This window comes from Vanessa atalanta, chromosome 27 (genome assembly GCF_905147765.1).
Source record: "Vanessa atalanta chromosome 27, ilVanAtal1.2, whole genome shotgun sequence".
In the NCBI taxonomy this organism is placed as follows: domain Eukaryota; kingdom Metazoa; phylum Arthropoda; class Insecta; order Lepidoptera; family Nymphalidae; genus Vanessa; species Vanessa atalanta.
The window spans coordinates 6,528,925-6,553,858 of NC_061897.1; the positions used below are offsets into that span (position 1 = coordinate 6,528,925).

Genomic DNA, 24,934 nt, shown 5'->3' on the forward strand with positions numbered 1-24,934 from the left:
AATCAGAAGTAAAGACGGTACCACAAACACCCAGACCCAAGACAACATGGAAAACGAATGAACTTTCTCTACATCGACTCGACCGGGAATTGAACCCGGGACCTGACTGGGGTCCAGTTATACTAACAAATTGTCACTCTCACTACGACCCGTTAAAAGAATTAGGAACGTAATGAAACCGTTGTATAAATAAATTTCAGCCTTTTGCCGTCCACTGTTGGACGAAAGAACGCCAACCATCTCGATCTTGGGATTTAAGGGGAGTCAACAATAACTTTAGGCTCCCCACCATCAACTTCACCTACCCGTGGTGCATCCTACTAATCAGACGAGGCTCTGGTGACCGAAATCGTGGCGGTATAACACATATGTTGGAATCCGAAAATGCAAATCCTGATAGTTGGGTATCGGTGATTACGATTCAGATTCATGAGGTAGGATTCACGTGCCTGCAAGAAGATGGCAGCTGATTTGAGCTCGCTATAGTAAGGAGTGGGAGTCCAATCTGTGCCGAAGACGAAATCCCTAACAGAAGTTGTAGTGGGTTCTTACCTATTTGATTCCTGTCAAACAATCATTGTTCAAGTGGGATTGTGGGAGCTACTTGGTGGTAGGGCTTTGTGCAAGTCCGTCCGGTTAGGTACCACCCACTCATCAGATATTCTATAGCCAAATAGCAGTACTCAGTATTGTTGTGTTCCAGTTTGAAGGGTGAGTGAGCCAGTGTAACTACAGGCACAAGGGACGTAACATCTTAGTTCCCAAGGTTGGTGGCGCATTGGTGATGTAAGGAATGGTTAATATTTCTTACAACGCCATCGTCTATGGGCGGTGTGACCACTTACCATCAGGTGGCCCATTTGCTCGTCCGCCTACCGACATCATAAAAAAAAAATGTTCATTTGACATGATTTAAATAAATTAAAGACTGTCACTGGTTCAGAATGTAGATTCTATCGCGAGGAACCGGCAAGAAATTCAGTGGTTACGTCTTTTCCAACAATCAGTTACATACATAAATCCAATAATTAAGTTATTACTTATCCTACCCATTCTTTTCCGGTCGCCATTCGTTATTTCATGCAAGAGAGACTGCCGCCATTGGCAACCGATATAACAGAAACATTACGAGGAAAATAACAGAGTTGTAAAAATATAAAAGAAAGCTGAACCTGCGGCTTTACCCGCACGTTATTTGCCCCCTTAGGGGTGGAGTTTCGTAAAATTAAATCTTAGATGTCTACACCCTATAAGGAACGTACCCTCCTAGTATCAAGTCTGTAGGTGTTATAGTTTCTGAGATGTAATTAATCAGTTAGTGGTATTTCGCTTTTATGTATATAGATTATTAATAAAAAAAATGACATAGTAGTTGTTTTTGCCTTTCTTTTTTATTTATCAGTTTTTTTTACCATGGAAGTAAACTTTAGTTGGCAAAGCTGACAGTATTTGAGGATTTTTGTTATAAACTTAATACCAATTTTAAAAATTATATTCATTAGGAAATAAAACAATGAAACGCTTAGTTATAGTTTTATTACGAGTTTGAATACAAAATAATAAATATTACTCTAAGGTGTATGAACACAACGTCACGGCGACGATTACGTGATCGCTCGCGACGTTTAATACTCTTCGTTTCTGAGCAATTTGTACGAACCGTTCTCATACACAGTGGAGCCCCAGCAATCCCGACTAGACGGAACCAATCCCGAATAAAGAATATTTTGTTTTAAAATCTGCATTACACTTTTACATAAGGTTGATAAAAGATTTCTATATTGTTTTGTTAACCGTACTTCCATGTGTACGGTTAACAGAACAATTCTTTCGACTATTTATTGAACGAATGTTTTTGGAGCACCATTAACTCTGCAGCACTTTTAGTAGTCACATCATATATAATAAAGTTACTGTACATAGAGAACAGTTATATTAACAAAATATTAAGCTGGTGTAACTATACGGATGCAGATCCTGAGATCCTGGAATGGAATTCAAAGTCTTGAATTTGTCATGTAATTCTCGGAAATTGTAAAATGGCAGTAGTCTCCTGTGCCTCGGACAGCACGTCTCTTATCAGTCCGATCACGAGTGATACAATAGTGTTTGTGCACACACAACTGCCCTGTAAGACCTTCTGTGCGGTGAGTTAGACTGTGTTCTAAGCAGGTGAAAATAGGTTTACCGAACATCAACCTGTTGATTTTGATGTTCCGGGACTCAACTGTACAATAAGTTAATTATTTAATTTCTCTTCAATGCATTTAATTCATTGGAATATATAAATATTTTTAAATACATATAATTTATTGCTTGACTTGCAGCGCCGCGAGTTGCTTCTTGAGATCGAGGAGGACGTTCACTTCCGGTTGCCAGACCGACTTGTCTTTCGTCGACGCCTTCAACTGTCTGACTTTCTCGCCCTGAAAGTGTAAGAATTAAACTGACTTATTGGGTTAAGTGGTTTGAACCGTGAGCACAGCTCAGCAGTCAGGTAATCTTCATGTGTCGGACGGATGACATCCTGCCACATGGATATCCACATTGGAAAAGTGCGTTTAAAAGAGGAGCTTCGGAGCTTGTTGGCCATTGCTTACAGCTTACAGGTGCCTTTTCCCAGTCGGGAAAACCTTTTTGATGTCGTACTTATTTTTAATATTATTACTGAGGCACCCTGTGGTGTTAAGTTTTCTTTTATTGTCAATTTATCTAAGAGGAGTAGGAGCAGTTGGCCTCTAAGTGAGAGGTTGAAGTACAATCCAACTCTTTACAACATTCTATTTTACAGAGCGGTTATTCTTAATAATATTAATAAACCACGAAATCATTTTAAATAATAATATTATTTTAAAAACAGTATTCAATAAATTCTTAAAAAAAAAATATTACTATCCGTCCAGTATGTTGTCGACGGTGATTGCGTAACATACTTTTATACAGAAAACTAACTAATACATTTAGAACATATATATTACTATATAAGATTTTAAATTAACATGGTTATTTTTATTACTAACAGTATTTAAAACGGGATATTTACCATGTTTTTTATTTTTATTTGTTGGAGCTCGATATTTCGACATTATCTACGAATGTCTTGTTCACGAGACTCCAACAAAAAAAAATAAAAAACATGGTAAATATATATTACGTATATAAATATTTGATAAAAGTTAAAAAGAACGGTCGGCACTTTGCTTAGTTAAATAAGTTTAACCCTTTGATATTTATGGAGTTATCGTGTATAACCTGTTCTGCGATGGCTTTCTCTAAGCTGGCGACGCTGGCGACGCTGGCGACGCTGGTGGGGCTCTGGCCGGCCTCGGGCTGCGCCTGCGCATCCGCGAGTTGTTTCTTCAGAGCGAGCAGTATATTTACTTCCGGTTGCCAAACTGATTTGTCTTTTGTTGATGCTTTTAGCTTTCGAACTTTCTCACCCTGTGCAAAATAAAAATAACTTAAAATAATGTTTTTGAATGTCCCACAGCTGGGCTAAGACTTTTTTAGATAAAGTTTGGTCCTTATTCCACTGGTATGAACAAGTGGCAGATTTTCACGTGACACGTGCAGGATTCCTCACGATGTAAGTATTGCCATATTTTAATATTAAAAGAGAACAAGACTACAAAAGATTCTAACTTTATTGGTCATGAAAACAATATACCATATTATATATGGAACGATTCATATAGCAACACCGACCTGTTCTGCAATGGCTTTTTCCAGATTGGCAACATCGTTGACGCCGGTGGGCGCCCCCTGCGCCCCCCGCGACTCCTGCGCCTGCGCAGCTGCGAGTTGTTTCTTCAGAGCGAGCAGTTTGTCCACTTCCGGCTGCACGACCGCTTTGTCTTTCGTCGACGACTTGATTTGACGGACTTTATCTGCCTGCACACAGGATTAGGATAATGATGATGATGTCATGGACTCATATCGTGCACAAGTGTGTGCACAAACACAGGTGAGTTCAGGCGCAGGACCGACGTGCTTTTGCAGGACCAAATAACTTTTTATCGGACCGACATCGGGATTGAACCCAGGATCTTGAGATCTTTTGCCTTATATCTAACCACTGCACCAAAGAGAGCAGACAGAATAATAAATGAAAAAGATAAAACGATGTCGATATAAAATAACACGAATAAATAACCTATATTCGAATTAAGAAACAGACAGATGTACACACAAACATACACGAACCGTGAACGCCAATTTTCGTTCAGTCACGTGATAGTCGTGTCGATAGCAGTGGTTCGCAATCTGTCAACAGTCGGTCAACACCTAAACTTTAATATTAAAAACCACATATGCGTTCTACAACATTTTAATTTTGGCAATTTGAACGCTTTCTGGGATCCTGTTGTAGAGCCGTATACATTCCCCCACAAAAGAGCTACAGACTCTATTTGTCTTCATAGGGTCGCTAGTCACCCTCGCGAGGGGGCTCACCTGCGCCGCGACGGCGGCCTCCAGCTCGGCGGCGCCGGCGGGCGCTGCGCCTTTCGCGGCCCCGTTTTGCTGAAAACATAAATATTTTCTATTACTTATTGGCACATTCACACACACATCACAGTGCACTGATTTCGATCACGTGTATTGAATATGTGTGTACGAGTGAGGACTCCTATTTGGTAATTAAATTTATTGTAACGACCTCTTTTTGCTTCAGATAAATAATATTCCGTATTCTGAGTAGAATGGGTTGTACATTATACACATTGGCGGGGCCATCCACCCTGCACAGGTTTCATAACGATGTTTTCCACCCACGACGAACACCGGATACACACAAAATAATGTCCATTTACGGACCCGGAATCCTCGATCAATGATCCACGATCTTGAATCTACTAAATCATTTCAATTGAATGTATCGTATAAGTAAAATGAGTCAAGTTTTTTAGTTGGTCCTTCGAGCCGGATAGTGTTTGTTCGTTTTGTATTGTTACAGTTAGTATAATTTATTCGTATATTGTAGAAAGCACAGCCTATATAAGGCGTCGACGACCTACGCACGTTCGGCATTCGTTTTTTAGTCGTCGGAGGGTTCACTTGATTGACAATCGTAAAGATTATTATTATTATTATTCCACCCACACTGTGTTGTAAAAGTTAATCACCTGATGTATATCTCTTCTGATCTCTTACAATATATAATTATGCCATTATTTAAGGTATCGCCTTTCGACATTGTCTTTTATTTATGCGAATAAAAATCAATAGAAATTTTGATAATTAATGTTGCTAGATCTAATTTAATAGCTTAAAATCTTAGCCATTTTTAAACAACTTTTGCTACACGAGAACTTAAATAAGTCTATATTATTGCAATATTTAAGCATCCTACCTTCTTGGCTCTCTCGCTCTGTGTTCCCGCGTATTTCGCTTTGAGTTTTTCCAACATTTCCGGTTCCAGTTTCGCGAACAGCGGCTCGGGCTTGCCGATCACGTGACCAGGCGGTAAGTACTGGATGAGCGATGGATTCCTAGACGAGTATATTATTATATTAGTATGTTATAGCTTCTCGTTCGGTTCCTAGTACAATCTATTTTTCGAACTAGTATGAATCTTTAAATTTAAGTCGTTTTGTAGAGTGAGTAGTAGAAAAGAGCTCATTTTAATAGGGTATATTTTTACTGTGGTATTGTTTATGTATTCCGTTTTAGAACATATCTACGTAAATAAGCTATTTAAACGTATTTATTTCCTAATAGTATAAAATACTAAATAAATCGATTGCATATTAATAATAATTGTAGCATTTAATTCATCACGAGTCCCTTGTACAGATATAATAAATCAAAATCAAAAACCAAAATATTCTTTATTCAAGCAGTTATTGAAGTAGGTAGTTACTCGTAGTTGTTTGGAAAGTAGATCATCCAAGAAAATCGTCAAGAAACTCAGTAGGTACTTCGAAGCCACTGCGTATTGACGCGGGAGGAAATGAAACGAAGACAAAAAGTAAGCAAGAACTCACTCGGGGTTGATCCTGAGCTGGTCGGGCGTGAGGCGCAGCTGGTCGCGCAGCCGGGCCGCCGCGCGCGGCACGAAGGGCGCCAGCAGCGCCGCCAGCAGCGCCGCCAGCTGGCAGCACACGCACACCGCCGCCGCGCCGCGCGCCCTGCGCACACACACACACACACACGTCACTCGCAGCTCCTTCGGGGGTTACCGACTCGAGCGCGGCCGTGACGGACTGCACCTCGAGAGCACCCAGTCGCATCGGTGGGGTGAACTCTACGCTTCCTATCGAAAAGAGAGGACGCCGTCGCTCGGCCTTAGGTCATTTGCGGACCGTGGCTTTTGTTTACTTACTTGTCCTGCTCGTCTCCCCGCAGTAGAACCCAGGGCTGGCTGCTCTGCATGTGCTGGTTGCCCAGACGCGACACACTCAGCACACAGCGGAGCGCCTCACGCAGGCGCCCCTTCTCCATGTGCTGCACGAACCCTACCACCGACCACAACTTTACTGCTAATGGCTAACGACCACTATTTTTCCAACACACAACAACATATATGACTTACATACGAAGACAAAGTAATCTTTGATCCATAAAAAAAAAAAAAATAATTACAAACCGTACTTAAATAATAACTGATGTCAAAGTTATAGCAAGGATTTATTATTTCTTAACAATAAATAAATATTCTCGAACTACAACCGAATTCACAGCCGTTCGTGTGCTACAGGAGAAATGTAATTTTGGAGGACCTTCCATCAATTCCAAAACTACGAAACCAAGTCTTTTCCTTCACAAAGTTTTATAAATTAATAACCCCCCCCCCCCTCCTCTAACTCATGAAACCAAACAACCAACCAGCGACTTCTCTGTTGACGAGCGCGAACAGCTCGTAGTCGGCCGCTGTGAGCTCGGCGTCGGGCACCACCCCCTTGAAGGTGTTCGCGCAGAAGCTCAGCGAGCGGTGGCAGAAGTTGCCCAGGTTGTTGAGCAGCTCAGAGTTGTTCCTGCGCGGAAACACTATGGTAGCTTATTCCAGCAGGAGTAGTGACCGTTCAAAAACAACTTTGACCTTGAATTGTCATCATTGGCTGAGATCTTAAATAATCCTTGGTAGTCTTTTATTTTTTTTATGTTATCGGTAGGCGGAAGAACAAATGGGCCACCTGATGGTAAGTGGTCACCACCGCCTATAGACAATGGCGTTGTAAGAAATATTAACCATTCCTTACATCACCAATGCGCCACCAACCTTGGGAACTAAGAAGTTATGTTGTTATGTATCCCTTGTGCCTGTAGTTACACTGGCTCACTCACCCTTCAAACCGGAACACAACAATACTGAGTACTGCTTTTGGCGGTAGAATATCTGATGAGTGGGTGGTACCTACCCAGACGGGCATGCACAAAGCCCTACCACCAAATAAAGTCATTGAAATTGTGAACAGGGCTATTTTTTTGGAAGTGAAATTTAAATGGATATAAGTAGTTAAGCGAAACAGTGTTGTAGTGTAAACAAATAGTTATTATTCAAGAATTGTTTGTGGTTCATTATAAAATCACTTTGAATATTTAAATGGAAGGTTTGTGACAATATTAAGTCACTTCCTCAAAGGGAAATGAGACCTTAGCCCAACTATGGGACATTTTAAATCTGTGTCATGAAATTGAGTAAAGTGTGAACGTATAACGATGCTAAAATAACCACTCAAAAGTGATACAGACGGACAAATATAATAGAATGAGTAGCAAGGTGTGCAGTCAACTAATGACTTTTTAGTTGACTGCACACCTTGGGAATGAAATGATCGCCTCCAGGCTGTTTCAAACAACTAAAATATACTTATCATTGTACCTACATGGAAAATGGTTAAAAAAAATAAAAAAAAATATATCCCGCTGAGTTTCTTTCGCCGGTTCTTCTCAGGTCCGAGGTGCTAAATTCCGAACCGGTGGTAGATTTTTGACAATCAATAAGCAAGTGCAAACACTTCTATATTGAATAAAGATTTTTGACTTTGACTTTGAACGAACCTGGTCCCGAGTTCCGCCCAACTGAAGCTGGAGTCGGACGTCTCCGGCCGGATGCTGGTGAGGTAGAACCGCCACACGTCCGACGGTATACCGGTTTCCTGGTAAACATTTTTATATTAATTTTGTCCTTTTTTTTTAAATGTTTTACATTAATATACGAGAAAGAATTTTGCGGCCTAACTGGCCACATTAATAAATCTTTGGACTTTTTGACTTTTTCTATTATAACGTAGGTCACCGGAAACAACGCTACGCGCACCTTCTCCCCCCGCCTCAATAGGCGCCACAGAGGCTAGGAGGGTTCTCAGTACCCCAGGAATCCCCCCTAGGAATTGGAGGCCCGCATAGGTGGGCTGACCGTCAGGGCGTCACGGTAGCATGCGAAAGCGATCCCGTGGCGCCCCCCCCCCAAGGGAGGAGAGGGTACCGCTGGTTTTTTAGTGGGTATTCCGGTGTGCCGCTAACATCTTGGGCACCGGCGAGTCCCACATACCCTCCCACTTCCACGTGGGGGAAACACGTAACGCGTTTTTCGTTAAAAAAAAAAGGTCACCGACCCCGGAGACATTGGCGCTGTAAGAAATATTAACCATCTTTACATCGCCAATAATCCGCATTGGAGTAGCATGGTGAAATATGCTCCTAACCTTCCCCTCAAAACAGGAGAGGCCTTAGCCCAACAAAAAAAATTACAGGAAGTTACTATGGATAACTTGGGAATTAAAATGTTATGGTATAATTTGGTTATACGACCCTACCGCTTTGGAGTAGCGTTCTATAATGATCTCTAAAGGTTCTTCTCGATAGGATAGGCTTTGCCCAGCAGTGGGGGTATTGATCACACTATAAACCCAAATAATATAACATACCTGTGCGTCGGTACCGAACACACCAACACCACGGGATTTCGAAAATTTGCCATCTTCGTAGTTTAAGTACTCTGCAAAAGATCACCAGTAAAAATTAAACACGTCTATACTAATGGTACCGGTGGTAGTGTTTAATTTAACACTAAGTAAGTGTAACGCTTCTATATTGAATAAAGGAATTTAATTCGATTTGAAAACGGGGCGCTAGTCACTTATTTAAGCCCGAACAAAATAGACATTTCAATTGACAATAATTCGAAAAGAACTGAACTTTTTTATGTCTCTATTGTGCAGTGAAAAAACAGTTCAAGGTCAAATGTAAATGGATACATGCATTTATCTCGTAAACGGTGAGTGTTGTCATAAAATTGATGAGACAAAAATTTCAGATCATACCAATTGTCTACAAAAATTGTTCATATAGTTTCGTTCGCAAGAACCACCATTCCTGTTCATTCATATCAACATTTGAAACCTCAAAATAATAATATACTTTTATCTGTATACGAGTATGTGGAAGCGATCTCACCGGTGGCGAACACGTGGTCGACCAACAAGTGCCCCTCGTTGACTCCGATGACGGTGGCGGGGAACATGACCACGTGGAACGGCACGTTGTCCTTCGCCATGAACTGGTACAGCTTCACCTGGGGGAGATGACCAAGTTTACACTTAACGTTAATATTTATTATAAAAATACTGGCTTATAATGATTCAGATCGCGAGATAATGGGTTCAAACCCCATGTTGAATCATTCAAGTTATTGGGCTTCACTGGAGTTCCTGGAGTGGAGTTTTCTGATTCCACGGGAGGGTACTATCAACTATCGACTCCGGGTCGCCATTGAGAATCTTTCAACAAAATACTCAATAAGTTATTAATCCACCTGGGGATATCCGGTAGGAATAAAGGACCTCAGGGTTAGAGGTCTCACGAGCTAGATTAATTCGGTGGTAAATTACACGTACATCATAATCCTTGTCTTTCTTCCACCACTTCTCGTACTGGCCGGTGGCGCACTGCGTTATGCTGAGGTAGCCGATCGGCGCGTCGAACCACACGTAGAACACCTGAACGAGTACAACAGCACATTCATAACTGTATATGGGGGGGGGGGGTATGGGTGTGAGACCGAGTGCGGGCGGTCCGGCCCGAGGCGCACCTTGTCGCGGCAGGCGGGCAGCGGCACGGGCACGCCCCAGCGCAGGTCGCGCGTGACGGCGCGCGCGCGCAGAGGCTCGCGCAGCCAGCCGCGCGACACGGCGCGCGCCGGGCCCGACCAGCCGCCCGCCGCGCCCGCCGCCCACGCGCGCAGCGCCGGCTCCAGCTGCGGCACACCTCCGCGTTACTTACTCGGCCGCAGTGCCGAGTGCACTGACCGGCGGGGGGGGCGGGCGAGACCTGTCCGAGCTCGAGGAACATCTGCTCGCTGGCGCGCAGCGCGGGCGGCGCGGCGCACAGCTTGCAGCGCGCGCGCACGAGGTCGGCGGCGTTGACGAGGCGGCCGCACGCGTCGCACTGGTCGCCGCGCGCGTCCTCGTAGCCGCAGCCCGCGTGCGGACACGTGCCCTCCACGAACCGGTCCGCCAGGAACCGCTGGCACCTCTCGCAGAACTGCTGGTCCACCGACTGCTTGCTGATGAACCCGTTGTCCATCAGCTTCAGGAACATCTTCTGCGCTATCCTGTGTGACGTAACAGCGTGCGAAATAACATATTCATTTTGATAGTAGATATTGTCCTATGCCCCGCACACTGTTTACGCTTCTCTGTTGTACCATTTTAAAATAAAAATTAAATCTATTTGAATTTCAAGCTAATTATCAGCAAATAAAATATCACAAATACCTTTAACATTAAAATGAAGATCAGACAGACAAAAATTGAAAAGGACCCAAAATTGATCCTAGTGGAACGCCCATTGTTAATACAGATCCGGATGACTTTATTCCATGATTAATGTCTATTAATGCCCACCTGTTGATTTATTTGATTCAAGTATGCAGCAATGAGATCAAACTTTACCATATACTTCGTAACGTTTTAACTGGTACAAGTGTTTCGTGCTCTACACAGTCAAATGCTTTGGATAAATCACAGAACACGCCAATAGTATTCTGTGATTTCTCCCATGCATTACTATGCTTACTATATGTCTGAATAGTGCCATTCCAGCATTGTTTTGCCTAGTAGAGCCGGGTACACTTTTTTTTTAATTCTTATTTTTAGAACTGATTCAATATGATGACTATGTAGTTCTCGTAAGGCTACCTTATATAAAGCAAAAACTAAACTATCACCAACTTAAAACTAATTCATTCTACGATTCATATTATTGCGCACCAACTTATACATCCTTTTTGCTGCTGCGGATGTAGAATTAGTCAAAACGAAGTTTTCGAATCCTAACGTTCTGTCTGGCACCTCACTTCGGACTCACTCCGTTAATATGTGATACACATCTTCTTTAAAACCCGGGCAGTCAGGGCAGTTGGGGGAGGGTACTTTCTTAAGTAAAAATGCAAATTTATTTAACGGCATGTGTCCAGAGCGGAGTCGATATGCTGTAATTATATCATGTCGGGACAATCTAGTGATGACGTCTATCCAAGAAATATCGCAGGGCTGTGGCAGAATCTGAGCAAGGCATAAAATTGCAGGAACTCGGGATCAAGTCCGACGCTCGGCGACGGGGGCCAGAGTGCTGGAGCTGCCGAGAGCACAGTCGAGCCAAGTAGAAAAACTAGCCGACAAACTCCGCACAGTGTTGGATGGGGTGGCCAACGTCGTCCATCCCATACGAAAAGTGGACATAAAGTTGACGGGGCTAGACGACTCCGTCACCAAAGATAAGATCATCGCGGCAGTCGCTCGCGAGGGTAACTGTCCCACTGAAAAGATAAGGTGTGGAGAAATTGCACGTGCGCACAGTTACATGGGTAAGGTCCGCGTGACATGCCCAATAGCTGCGGCGAAGAAGCTATCTGACGCCGGTCGGCTCTTGGTTGGGTGGAGCTCGGCCAGGGTATACATGCTGGAGCAGCGCCCTCTGCGTTGCTACAAATGCATGGGCCTTTGGGAAATTGGTCCTGTTGCCGAAGGAAGGTCGGCCGATGGATTCGCCTTCGGCATACAGGCCAATTGTGTTGCTGAACGAGACGGGAAACTCTTCGAGAAGATCCTCGCAGCCCGTCTCGTTCAGCACCTCGAGGAGGTCAGCCCGGGTCTCTCAGAGGCTCAGTACGGGTTCAGGGCGGGCCGGTCGACGGTCGACGCTCTGAACGCCCTGAAGACTCAGACGACGGAAGCGGTAGCCCGGGGGCAAGTCGTCCTGGCGGTGTCACTCGACGTGGCGAACGCCTTCAACAGTCTCCCTTTCGAGACGATACGGGAGGCACTCCGATACCATGGGGTGCCGACCTATCTCAGGAGGCTACTGGAGGCCTCCAGGACAGGGAGGTCCTCTGGGCGGGGGTCGAGAGGCGGTTGGTCCGGCGTCGGGTAGGTTGCGGCGTTCCACAGGGGTCGGTTCTCCGCCCAATTTTGTGGAACGTCGGTTTCGACTGGCTCCAGCGAGCTCCCGTCCTTCCCGGGATGGGGGTGTTGTGTTACGCTGATGACACCCTCGTCACGGCGTCTGGGCGGGACTTTCGGGAGGCAGCTCGCCTCGCCGAGGTCGGAACGGTTCTCACCGTGGACCGTATGGGAATGCTGGGCTTGAAGGTCTCCATAAATAAAACGGAGGCCCTTCTATTCCACGGCCCACGGAAAGGACCCCCACGAGGGGCGAGTATCACCGTCCAGGGGACGGTGATCAAGGTGCAGGCCCAGATGAAGTATCTGGGCCTCATCCTGGACGGTCAATGGAGCTTCGGGCAGCATTTTGTCCATCTCGGCCCGAGGCTCAGCGACGCCGCCGCCGCTCTCGGCCGCCTCCTTCCGAATGTGGGAGGACCGGGATCGCTATGCCGGCGTCTTTATTCCGGCGTAGTGAGGTCGATGGCGCTGTACGGTGCTCCGATCTGGGTTGACGCCCTCACCGCTCACAATCGGGCCCTACTGCGGAAGCCGCAGAGGGTCATAGCGGTGAGAGGCATCAGAGGGTACCGTACGGTGTCGTGGACTGCGGCGACACTTCTCGCGGGCGATCCTCCCTGGGAGCTCCAGGCGGAGGTGCTCGCGGAGGTGTACCGGTTCCGGGTCGAAACGAGGAACCGCGGCGACTGTCCAGGGTCGGCGGAGGTCGGGCGGATCAGGGCTCTAGCCCAGAAAGCCCTGATCGTCCGATGGCAGGAGGATCTGGGGTCACCCACGGCGGGCCTGGCGACAGTGGAGGCGATCCGTCCCCACTTGAGTCGCTGGGTCGAGAGAAAGAAGGGCACACTCACCTTCAGGATGACACAGGTATTTACCGGGCACGGGTGCTTTGGTAAGTACCTGCACGGAATAGCGCGGCGGGAGGTGTCACCCTCCTGCCACGAGTGTGGTGCGCCAGTCGACACGTCGCACCACACCCTGAGTGAGTGTGCTGCGTAGGGGCCCTAGAGGCACACCCTGGCGGCGACTATGGGCGGAGACCTCTCGCTGCCGAGCATCGTCAACGAAATGCTCAGTAGCGAGACGTGCTGGTCGGAGATGCGCTTACTATATGTCTGAATAGTGCCATTCCAGCATTGTTTTGCCTAGTAGAGCCGGGTACACTTTTTTTTTTAATTCTTATTTTTAGAACTGATTCAATATGATGACTATGTAGTTCTCGTAAGGCTACCTTATATAAAGCAAAAACTAAACTATCACCAACTTAAAACTAATTCATTCTACGATTCATATTATTGCGCACCAACTTATACATCCTTTTTGCTGCTGCGGATGTAGAATTAGTCAAAACGAAGTTTTCGAATCCTAACGTTCTGTCTGGCACCTCACTTCGGACTCACTCCGTTAATATGTGATACACATCTTCTTTAAAACCCGGGCAGTCAGGGCAGTTGGGGGAGGGTACTTTCTTAAGTAAAAATGCAAATTTATTTAACGGCATGTGTCCAGAGCGGAGTCGATATGCTGTAATTATATCATGTCGGGACAATCTAGTGATGACGTCTATCCAAGAAATATCGCAGGGCTGTGGCAGAATCTGAGCAAGGCATAAAATTGCAGGAACTCGGGATCAAGTCCGACGCTCGGCGACGGGGGCCAGAGTGCTGGAGCTGCCGAGAGCACAGTCGAGCCAAGTAGAAAAACTAGCCGACAAACTCCGCACAGTGTTGGATGGGGTGGCCAACGTCGTCCATCCCATACGAAAAGTGGACATAAAGTTGACGGGGCTAGACGACTCCGTCACCAAAGATAAGATCATCGCGGCAGTCGCTCGCGAGGGTAACTGTCCCACTGAAAAGATAAGGTGTGGAGAAATTGCACGTGCGCACAGTTACATGGGTAAGGTCCGCGTGACATGCCCAATAGCTGCGGCGAAGAAGCTATCTGACGCCGGTCGGCTCTTGGTTGGGTGGAGCTCGGCCAGGGTATACATGCTGGAGCAGCGCCCTCTGCGTTGCTACAAATGCATGGGCCTTGGCCATACCAGGATGCTATGCCCATTCAGTGCGGATCGAGGGAGCCTTTGCTTCCGGTGCGGCGCTGATGGTCACAAATCGGCTGAATGCACCGAGAAGCTGCGCTGTGCGGTGTGCACAGACGCTGGCAAACCTTCTGGACACATGATGGGGTCAAAGGAATGTAATCCCCCAAACACGAAAGGTAAGGTGGCCTTAGGCACCCAGTCCACCACCAACGTCGGACAGCGCCCAGCAGAGGAGGAAGCTGCAATGTCAACATGAGCGCACAATTCAGCTTCCTTCAGGCTAATATCAACCATTGCGCCGGGGCTCAGGACCTACTACTGCAGTCCATGGCGGAGTGGGGGATCGATCTGGCGGTGGCCTGCGAGCCCTATTATGTCCCGCCCCTACCTCATTGGGTAGGGGACTCGGATGGTACCGTGGCGGTCCTCGCGAAAAGCGGAACGGGTCCCTCCATCTCACTCGTTGAAAGGGGCTCGGGTTACGTAGTGGTGGGGTGGGGGGAGTACGTGGTCGTTGGAACGTACTTCTCCCCGAACCGCAGCCTGGCTGAGTTCGAGATCTATCTCGGCTTCGTCAGATCTGCGGTGGCCAGGCAGTCGCCTAAACCGACAGTGGTTCTTGGTGACCTAAACGCAAAGTCGCATGCCTGGGGCAACCCTGCCACGAATCCGCGAGGAAGGGCCGTCCAGGTGTGGGCACTGCTCTCCGACCTGTCCCTTCTCAACAAGGGGCAGGTTCACACCTGCGTGCGCCAACAGGGGGGTTCCGTGGTGGACGTTTCGTTCGCCATCCCTGTCGTAGCACGCAGAGTGGTCGATTGGAGAGTGGAGGAGGAGGTGGAGACTCTATCGGATCACCGCTACATCCGATTTGAGATCTCCACCTCTCGCAGGCCGGCGGAACCCCAGAGGGTGCCGACCACGCTGCCGAGGTGGTCTCTCGGCCAGGTCGATCGAGAACTGGCCGAGGAGGCCGCGATCGTGCAGCGGTGGGGTTCCGCAGGGAGGACGGTGGGCGCTAACGCAGAGCAGCTGGCGGGCCGCATGCGCAGTTCGCTCAAGGAAGTCTGCGATGCGGCCATGCCTCGGACCCGGCGCAGGGTTCCACGACGGCACGTCTATTGGTGGTCACCCGAAATCGCCGACCTTCGGGCGTCGTGCTGCCGGGCGCGGAGGGCCTACGTCCGCTGTCGAAGGCGCAACGGCCTCGACACGGATCTGGAGGGACAGATGCTGGACGCTTATCGCCAGCTGAAAAAAGATCTGCAGCTGGCGATAAGCAAGGCCAAGGAGAAGGCCAGGGAGGAGCTTTTGGCGGGTCTCAATCGAGACCCATGGGGGCGCCCGTATCGCGGCGTGCGCGGGAAGTTCCGCAACCAAGGCGCCCCCGTCACTGAGACGATGCCGCCGGAACTCCTCCTACGCCTGGTCGGGGAACTCTTCCCCCATCCAGGCGAGCATGTCCCTCCACAGATGGCCCGCTCCGTGATCGAAGACGCAGTGGCTCCACCACTGACCACGGAGCGGGAGATGGAGATGGCCCTCGGCCGCTTGAGGGCCAGGAACACGGCGCCGGGTCCGGACGGGGTTCCAGGGCGTGTTCTGTGCGACGCCCTGGAATTCCTGGGTGCAAGGCTTCGGGAGCTGTTCGACGAGTGCCTGTGCAGCGGGCAGTTTCCGAAGCCTTGGAAAGAAGGGAAATTGGTCCTGTTGCCGAAGGAAGGTCGGCCGATGGATTCGCCTTCGGCATACAGGCCAATTGTGTTGCTGAACGAGACGGGAAACTCTTCGAGAAGATCCTCGCAGCCCGTCTCGTTCAGCACCTCGAGGAGGTCAGCCCGGGTCTCTCAGAGGCTCAGTACGGGTTCAGGGCGGGCCGGTCGACGGTCGACGCTCTGAACGCCCTGAAGACTCAGACGACGGAAGCGGTAGCCCGGGGGCAAGTCGTCCTGGCGGTGTCACTCGACGTGGCGAACGCCTTCAACAGTCTCCCTTTCGAGACGATACGGGAGGCACTCCGATACCATGGGGTGCCGACCTATCTCAGGAGGCTACTGGAGGCCTCCAGGACAGGGAGGTCCTCTGGGCGGGGGTCGAGAGGCGGTTGGTCCGGCGTCGGGTAGGTTGCGGCGTTCCACAGGGGTCGGTTCTCCGCCCAATTTTGTGGAACGTCGGTTTCGACTGGCTCCAGCGAGCTCCCGTCCTTCCCGGGATGGGGGTGTTGTGTTACGCTGATGACACCCTCGTCACGGCGACTGGGCGGGACTTTCGGGAGGCAGCTCGCCTCGCCGAGGTCGGAACGGTTCTCACCGTGGACCGTATGGGAATGCTGGGCTTGAAGGTCTCCATAAATAAAACGGAGGCCCTTCTATTCCACGGCCCACGGAAAGGACCCCCACGAGGGGCGAGTATCACCGTCCAGGGGACGGTGATCAAGGTGCAGGCCCAGATGAAGTATCTGGGCCTCATCCTGGACGGTCAATGGAGCTTCGGGCAGCATTTTGTCCATCTCGGCCCGAGGCTCAGCGACGCCGCCGCCGCTCTCGGCCGCCTCCTTCCGAATGTGGGAGGACCGGGATCGCTATGCCGGCGTCTTTATTCCGGCGTAGTGAGGTCGATGGCGCTGTACGGTGCTCCGATCTGGGTTGACGCCCTCACCGCTCACAATCGGGCCCTACTGCGGAAGCCGCAGAGGGTCATAGCGGTGAGAGGCATCAGAGGGTACCGTACGGTGTCGTGGACTGCGGCGACACTTCTCGCGGGCGATCCTCCCTGGGAGCTCCAGGCGGAGGTGCTCGCGGAGGTGTACCGGTTCCGGGTCGAAACGAGGAACCGCGGCGACTGTCCAGGGTCGGCGGAGGTCGGGCGGATCAGGGCTCTAGCCCAGAAAGCCCTGATCGTCCGATGGCAGGAGGATCTGGGGTCACCCACGGCGGGCCTGGCGACAGTGGAGGCGATCCGTCCCCACTTGAGTCGCTGGGTCGAGAGAAAGAAGGGCACACTCACCTTCAGGATGACACAGGTATTTACCGGGCACGGGTGCTTTGGTAAGTACCTGCACGGAATAGCGCGGCGGGAGGTGTCACCCTCCTGCCACGAGTGTGGTGCGCCAGTCGACACGTCGCACCACACCCTGAGTGAGTGTGCTGCGTAGGGGCCCTAGAGGCACACCCTGGCGGCGACTATGGGCGGAGACCTCTCGCTGCCGAGCATCGTCAACGAAATGCTCAGTAGCGAGACGTGTTGGTCGGAGATGCGCTCCTTCTGCGAAAACGTGATGTCGCAGAAGGAAGCCGCGGAGCGGGAGCGGGAAGAGGATGCCGCTGCAGACCCGCTCCGCCGAAGACGACCAGGGAGGAGGAAGAAGCGATAGGCGCACCTTCTCCCCCCGCCTCAATAGGCGTCGCAGGGACTAGGAGGGTCTCAGTACCCTGAGAATCCCTTCTAGGTGTTGGAGGCCGACCGTCACGGCGTCACGGTAGCATGCGTAAGCGATCCCGTGGCGCCCGCCGAAAGACGGAGAGGGTACCGCTGGTTTTTTAGTGGGTCCAGGGCTCCGGGGAGTCCCACACACCCCCCCACTTACCACCACGTGGGGGAAGCGCGTAAAGCGTTTTTCAAGCGAGAAAAAAAAAAAAAGGGCTGTGGCTGAATAGTCTTATACCAAATTCCTTTTTGTTTTGACCTTTCGTCGAAGTATTCATGCCACATGTCTTTGCATAGTTTTTTAATCAAATATATACAGTCCGTATATAACGGTGAAATTAGGGTTTCGATTCCGTCACTACAGGCTTGTTTCGCATAGTTGTCTACTCGTTCATTGCTAGAAATACCAATGTGTGACGGAATCCATTGTAATATTACAATTTTACGATTTTCTTTGAACTTTTGCAGGAGATCTAATATAATGTAGGCTATCGGTGTTCCTCGTATAGACGAGGTATGTCGAACCAAATGCTGCAATGCACTTCTTGAATCCGAAAGTATTATAAATTTATCATAATTTATCGATTGGATGTATGCCATAGCTTCGGATATACCAAGAAGTTCTGCGTGATAATGCGTGATACATGATAGATATTCTCGAATTTGTCTTTACCCGTAAATTAGAATCAATTTGTGGGTCATAAAAGGAAACACCGGTACCATGGCTGCCCCTAAAATCTGAGTATATGGAATTTAGATATCTAACGAATTTCAACTTTAGATCAATAGGGTTATATACACGTTTAGCTTTATAAAGTTCTGTCAATACTGGAATAATTTTGAGATACATTAATTTGAGCCATCCATGTTTTTAAGGAAAACATTTCTAACTGTACTCGAATGAATGGAAGTGTCTTTAAATTCTAAATGTAATGAAATCAATAAAGTTCTACTCCAATGTGTAGTTTCATAATTAGTGATATATCTATCAAGTAAGGAAATCACGTTGTTATATTTAAAAGATTTTGCTTTAAACCAAAATTTACCACCTAAATACTGTCTACGTATAGTCAAGGGAGGTAAGCATAATTCACTTTCCATGACATGAATGGGGGTCGTTCACACAAAGTCTCCAATAAACCTCATAGCTTGGTTTTGAATTACATCAAATTTATGCAATTGTGATCGGGTACTATTATCAAATAAAAAGCTAGCGAAGTCAAGTCTACTTCTTATCAAAGAAATGTATAACTGGCGCAGAAATATAGGATGAATACCCCAACCAGGCCCTGCCAACACTTTGAATAATGATAAAAATTTTGAAACTTTTTGTTTAATCTCGTTTATGTGTTTACCCCATTTTAACTTTCGATCAAGCCACAGCTCTAGATATTTGACATTCTCAGCCACTTCCACAGGATGATCTCTTATGCTAAGATTAATCGATTTTAAGCCGGGTACTTTCGATAGTGAAGAAATTTGATAAAAAATTCAATTGATGTAGAAATTTACTTAAATATTCTTTGAATCATAAAAGCCTATTATTATTTTATTATATTAAAATTAATAAGTCGTATATACAGGAAATGAACGAGAAGTAGATAAATACTATTCATGCAAGAAAAGACCCCACAAGGTCATTAGTTCTTTTGATGTTAAGACTTTCAAATATCCAATAAAACCTAAACAATAAAAAAAATATTTGGTCAAGAGAGACAGAGAAAGAGATATAAAAATCGAAACACTGAAGATAATCAGACTTGAAATACAAAACTCACTCGGTCTGCTCCGGCGTGCTCGTCCGGCCGAAGTAGTCGAACCCGATGTCGAACCAGCGGTACACCGCCTCGTGTATCGTGTGGTATTTGTCGCAGATCTCCCGAGGGGTGACGCCCTCCTCCAGAGCCTGGCGAGCGATACTACATTAGTGAGACCCCATACGGTCCAGTGACATTACTAATATTATGCAACTGAAGAGTTCGTTTGTATGTTTGTTTGAACACGCTAATCTCAGAAACTACTGGTCCGGTTTGAAAAAATATTTCAGTGTTAGCCCATTTATCGAGGAAGGCCATATATACCATCACGCTAAAACCAATACGGTAATGTTGCAAAAACGTGGGAAAGTGATTCCCTTTGAGAACTTCCATTGCGTGCGTTGCTTTAACGATTGGTTTTGCAAAAATCTGTAATATAGCCGAGCGAAGTCGGGACGAGCAGCGAGTGCTCGGTGTCGCAGAAAAACATAATAAGGAAAATTGCACGTATTGATTTAACTTCTACCCATTTTGGTATCCGTCAAGCATCAATGGATCTTAGCCTAGCCTGGCCTAAAAGGACCTTCTCCTTGGAGCCAGTTAAGTCCAGCAGTGGACCATTTATATTTTATAACTAAGTTAATATTAACTAATTATATTTAGTGATACGATTGTTAATGAAGATGTTATACCTTCGTTTCTGTAGCTGTTCCGTACTCGTCAGTCCCGCAGATGAACAGGGTGTTGTAGTCACACAGGCGACAGTACCTGCGGTTTATATATGTAGCATGTTAAGAGCTTAACGTATTAAAAACAGGATCGGATTTGGAGGTCTAGAGGCCCCGGGACAAGTAATGAGCGGAGTAAACTGAATTATAAATAAACTTAATTACTGAACACAAATTGTAAGGTCCCAATTATAAAATACTAGATGAACACCCGGCTTTGCTCGGATAAAATAAATAAAATTAAACATTTACGGTTAATTTATTAGTAATTTACTGTGGATAAGTTTCCATGAATTTTACAATACCAATGCAAAAAAAATATATTTGAAACACACTCACTGAACGCGCCCGTAAACGTCAAACATGGCCGCCCGTTGAACTGTCATCTCATTGAATTATATGGATTTATTATCGAAATATCTCGGTTATACGAATTGTGCGATATGATCTATTATTGTAAATATGCTTCAATGGGGCTCTTTGTAGACCTGCACGAAATTATTAATATTAGAGACATGCGAAGATGACACACCTGGCGAAGATGTCGGCGGAGAGCACGCAGCCGATGATGTTCCCGAGGTGCGGCACGTTGTTCACGTAGGGGAGCGCCGACGTTATGAGGACGTTCCTCCGACCCTTCACCGGTAAGCTGGAACAGATTACACGTTAGGATCATTATTCAATGTTTTACGAACAATAAAAAGAAAGAAAAATATTCTTTCGCCTGTTCTTTTTCAGTACTGAGCTGTTTGTTTCCGAACGGGTGGTAGAATTTTGACAGTCAATAAGAAAGTGTAATGCTTCTATATTTCATGAAGATATTTGAATTTGAATGAATCCTCTCCGTTGGAGGAGGAACTTAGGAGCTTATATGGCAGATTTTAGACACATGCAGGTTACCTGGCGCTGTTTTCCTTCACCTACGTGTACAATTGAAATATAAAGACAAATATATAACGTTAAATAACAGTATATATATGTATATTATACTCGGTGCTTGGGCTTCTTGCAACCCCGTCACGATCGTCACGTCACGTCACATATTCTACCACCAAGCGGCGATACTTTGTATTGCTGTGTTCCAGTTTGAAAGATAAATGAGCCAGTGTAACTACAGGCACAATGGACATAATAACTTAGATCTCAACATTGGTGGCGCGGTGTGACGTCTGTCGGTCGTTGACAGTACACAATAAAGGTAATATACTTACATCACGTCCTGCTTCTTCAATGGCTCTTGTAAGTTCTTTACGCCGTTGATCCAGTTCTCTTTCGCCGCTTCTATTTCTTCTGCCGTAATGCTAATTTCCTGAGATTCTGGAGTCCTGCAAACGATTGTACGTCTTAATTACTCAAATATAAGATCTAGTTTAACTTGATGTAGAATACTTAATAGCCTTCACACAACTGTGGACGACGCAGGTTTGGTTCTGACCTATTTTGACTATTTTAATACACAACAAGCCGAAATCACCCCCCCACATACACACAGACACACACACACACATTTAAACCACGCTTATTTGGAGAGGAAATAGCATTATTAAGCATTGTATAAAGATACAGCATAAGCATAATAAACAGCATAATGAAAATATTCTTAATGCTGATGAAGAATGGGAACAGCTGTCTGGCTGTGGATGTTACCTGACCCGTTGAAATGAATGTTATTTTAATGTTAATAAACTCACCCAACAGGAGAGACCATGTTCGTGAATTGCGGTATGCCCAGAGCGGATGTCGGCGCGAACGGACCCTCCACCGACCCGCCCCACTGCTGCACAGCTTCCTGGAACGAAACGACAACAATTTATCTAGAATACCTAAATCCGATTACAATATCAGGAGTTGACAAATAAACAACTTTGACCTTGAAATGATGAGATACCATTTATCGACATCTTGAATAATGGTAATAAGTATTGGTAATGGTATTTATTAAGAATTCGTGAAAAAGTTTTTATCGTAATCACTTACTTGGTATGATTTAATCAAATACATTATTCACCTGAATAGCCTTAGCCGATCCCAGCTCGTCGGCCCATCTCATGATGTTGGGGCATTCCGCTAAGTATTGCTTTTGATAATCCTTGTTGTGACACAATGGATACAGGGTACTCCATATAGATATATCAGCGGCCGAGAGTTTGTCCTGAAAATCAAATGTATGTTTAAATAGTAAAGTAAATAAAAAGTAACAGCCCCACTGCTGGGCTAAATATTCTTCTCTCTTTCAGAAAGTTTTAAGTTTAATGGTGGAAACCACAAAAAAAATTATCCCGGTAATAATAATGGTGGAAAACAAAAAAATATCTCCCGCTGAGTTTCTTTCGCTGGTTCTTCTCAGGTCCGAGGTGTTAAGTTCCGAACCCGTGGTAGATTTTTTACATTAATAAGCAAGTGTAAACACTTCTATATTGAATAAAGATTTTTGACTTTGACTTTGACATTATTTGCTCTAATGTGGTCTGGTGGTTGACTTGGTTTTAGGGCTTTGTGCAAGCCCATCTCTGTAAGTACCAACCACTCACCATATATTCTACTGCCAAATAGCAATACTTTGTATTCTTGTGTTAGTTTTGATTGGTGAGTGATCTAGTAACTACAGGCACAAGGGACATAATAACTTAGTTCCCAAGGTTAGTCGTGGTTAAGAGATGCAAGGAATAATTAAAATATCAATGTCTACATTTGCATACATCAGGAGGCCGATTTGCCTGTCAAAACAAGCTTACCCCAATAATATATTTATGTGTCTTTAATAGCCCATCAACCATCAAGAGCAGTGAGTTCAGTGCTTGTTTGAGGTCCGACGCAACAGACTTGCTCATCAAGACGGCTGCTGTAGTCGGTTGTAAGCGTGTTGCTTCCCATTCTTGCATCTGTTGACTGCAGAAAGTTATACATTTACAAAAAAATACTAGTTTCATAGATCAAGATTATATAGAAGATAATAGAAATTTTATATCAATCTATAATAATTAAAAATGCGAAAGTTACTTTTAGGGCAAACCATTGAACTCATTTGATAAATTTTGGTATGAAAAAGCTTCTACCATAGGGAAGGACATATATGCTACTTATTTATGGCTAAAATCTATGCCCATCATACGTGGGCGAAATGCAAATATTTCTAAAAAGAATACATAAATATAATTGTATGTACAAGATTGTTTAAAAAACAGTCAAATATTGATTGATGAAAAAGGTGCTACTGTATGTCTTGGTGGTTCTTTTCAATAGACTACACTCTTAGCCGGTTGAAGCTTTACATTAAATTGAAAAAATAAAGCTTATTTTGAATTTGTAGATACATTTTTAATGTATGATGTAAATATGATGTTCTATAATAAAGTTCAAAAGTAATATTAAAATACTCTTTCTGAGATGTTAATTATAAAACTAACATAAATAAAGAAATATTGTAGTTTTAATAAAGATTTTCATTTTATTGTTTTCTGAGGAATCCTATATATGTCAATATTAAACCACATTGGATTAACACAGTATAATATATACCTTCTTCATAAAAGATAAAGGGTTAAAACTACACTTAAAATAATAACTCACCACTGTCCATTTTGAGAGAGATCCAAAACTGGAAATAAATATTGCGCGGCAGCATTACTGCTGAAGAAACTCAGCTGGTCATCTACCTCCAGCAGTGGCAGCGCCTTTGGCCCTGCGGACACGTCTGCCGTGCAGACTAGCGCTCAGTAAGAGTACCAACACCCAGTTAGTTGCATGCTTATAGTTATGATGAAATATGTATGTTAATCTAATATTTATATATAGACTTATATTATGTTGAAAAGTATAAATATTTCTACCAACATATTGGATCTTTAAATTAAGTAACATATTTATTATGTATTTAAAAAAAAGTCTAATATATTTTTTTCTATAGATGATTTCATGCAAGATATATATCTAATCATACAATATACTGTGATGGACTAAAAAGCGTAACTATTGAAATTCATGCCAGTTCGTTAAGGTATTATCTCCATTCCATACCAGTAGTTGATTTGCAATTTAATTTAATCCAATTACATTCCAAACTACTTAAAAATATTTCTGTAATAACAGCATAAAGCAAAGAATGACAAGGTTATAATACTTATAAGGAAAACCACGTAAACAAATGAAAAACAGCGTGACGATGATTAAGAATAAAAATACTCATGTAATGCTATCATTCTTAATACTACGATAAATAAAACTTTATCAATAACAGAAAAATAGCTAAATTATAACATATAAGCCTAACGATATATTGTATTATTATATATAGTATTGATCATGTCTTCTTTATATATATTTTTTATAAAATCTGTAAATAAAATATAGAATACTACCTTCGAAAGTTGCTTTCTTTAGCTCTATCTTTTTGCCGGCTAAATTTGCCGCTATTAACAACTTTAGAGTTGCGGTATTATTATCGTTCGTATATATCTTCATTATTACTTTTTTTTTATATATATATGGTACAAAAAGCCTAACTTGCGTGAAACATAACCTAATTGGTAATTCTTATTGGAGCTGGCACCTGACGATTTGCATAAGTTTGCA

At 45.2% G+C, this 24,934-nt stretch overlaps 1 protein-coding gene across 2 annotated transcripts; it reads right to left on the bottom strand.

Moving 5' to 3' along the window:
* Positions 1 to 2,040: 2,040 nt before the first annotated feature.
* Positions 2,041 to 24,934, bottom strand: LOC125074226 (methionine--tRNA ligase, cytoplasmic). Of its 2 annotated transcripts, none has more exons than XM_047685501.1 (23): positions 24,721 to 24,934; positions 23,933 to 24,044; positions 23,098 to 23,251; positions 22,371 to 22,514; positions 22,054 to 22,151; positions 21,574 to 21,687; positions 20,895 to 21,011; positions 20,327 to 20,402; positions 19,656 to 19,783; positions 10,273 to 10,555; positions 10,034 to 10,198; positions 9,840 to 9,941; positions 9,400 to 9,517; positions 8,871 to 8,941; positions 8,002 to 8,099; positions 6,826 to 6,974; positions 6,323 to 6,455; positions 5,985 to 6,128; positions 5,351 to 5,489; positions 4,453 to 4,521; positions 3,706 to 3,891; positions 3,253 to 3,441; positions 2,041 to 2,426 (listed from the first exon to the last, which is right to left on the bottom strand). In XM_047685501.1, exons 1-23 carry the CDS (start codon positions 24,821 to 24,823, stop codon positions 2,310 to 2,312), a joined length of 3,009 nt encoding a protein of 1,002 aa, XP_047541457.1. In that variant the 5' UTR covers positions 24,824 to 24,934; the 3' UTR covers positions 2,041 to 2,309. The 2 variants fall into 2 exon arrangements, with proteins under 2 accessions (XP_047541457.1, XP_047541456.1); XM_047685500.1 differs by having other exon boundaries at positions 23,933 to 24,056.

What these genes read in the sequence shown, in the direction of transcription:
- LOC125074226 (XM_047685500.1), bottom strand. Translation starts at nt 24,823, where the DNA reads ATGAAGATATATACGAACGATAATAATACCGCAACTCTAAAGTTGTTA. An exon ending in TCCGCCGACATCTTCGCCAG is followed by an intron (nt 20,403 to 20,894) that starts GTGTGTCATCTT and finishes TATAAACCGCAG; the next exon opens with GTACTGTCGCCTGTGTGACT. An exon ending in TGTTCCTCGAGCTCGGACAG is followed by an intron (nt 10,199 to 10,272) that starts GTCTCGCCCGCC and finishes GGTGTGCCGCAG; the next exon opens with CTGGAGCCGGCGCTGCGCGC.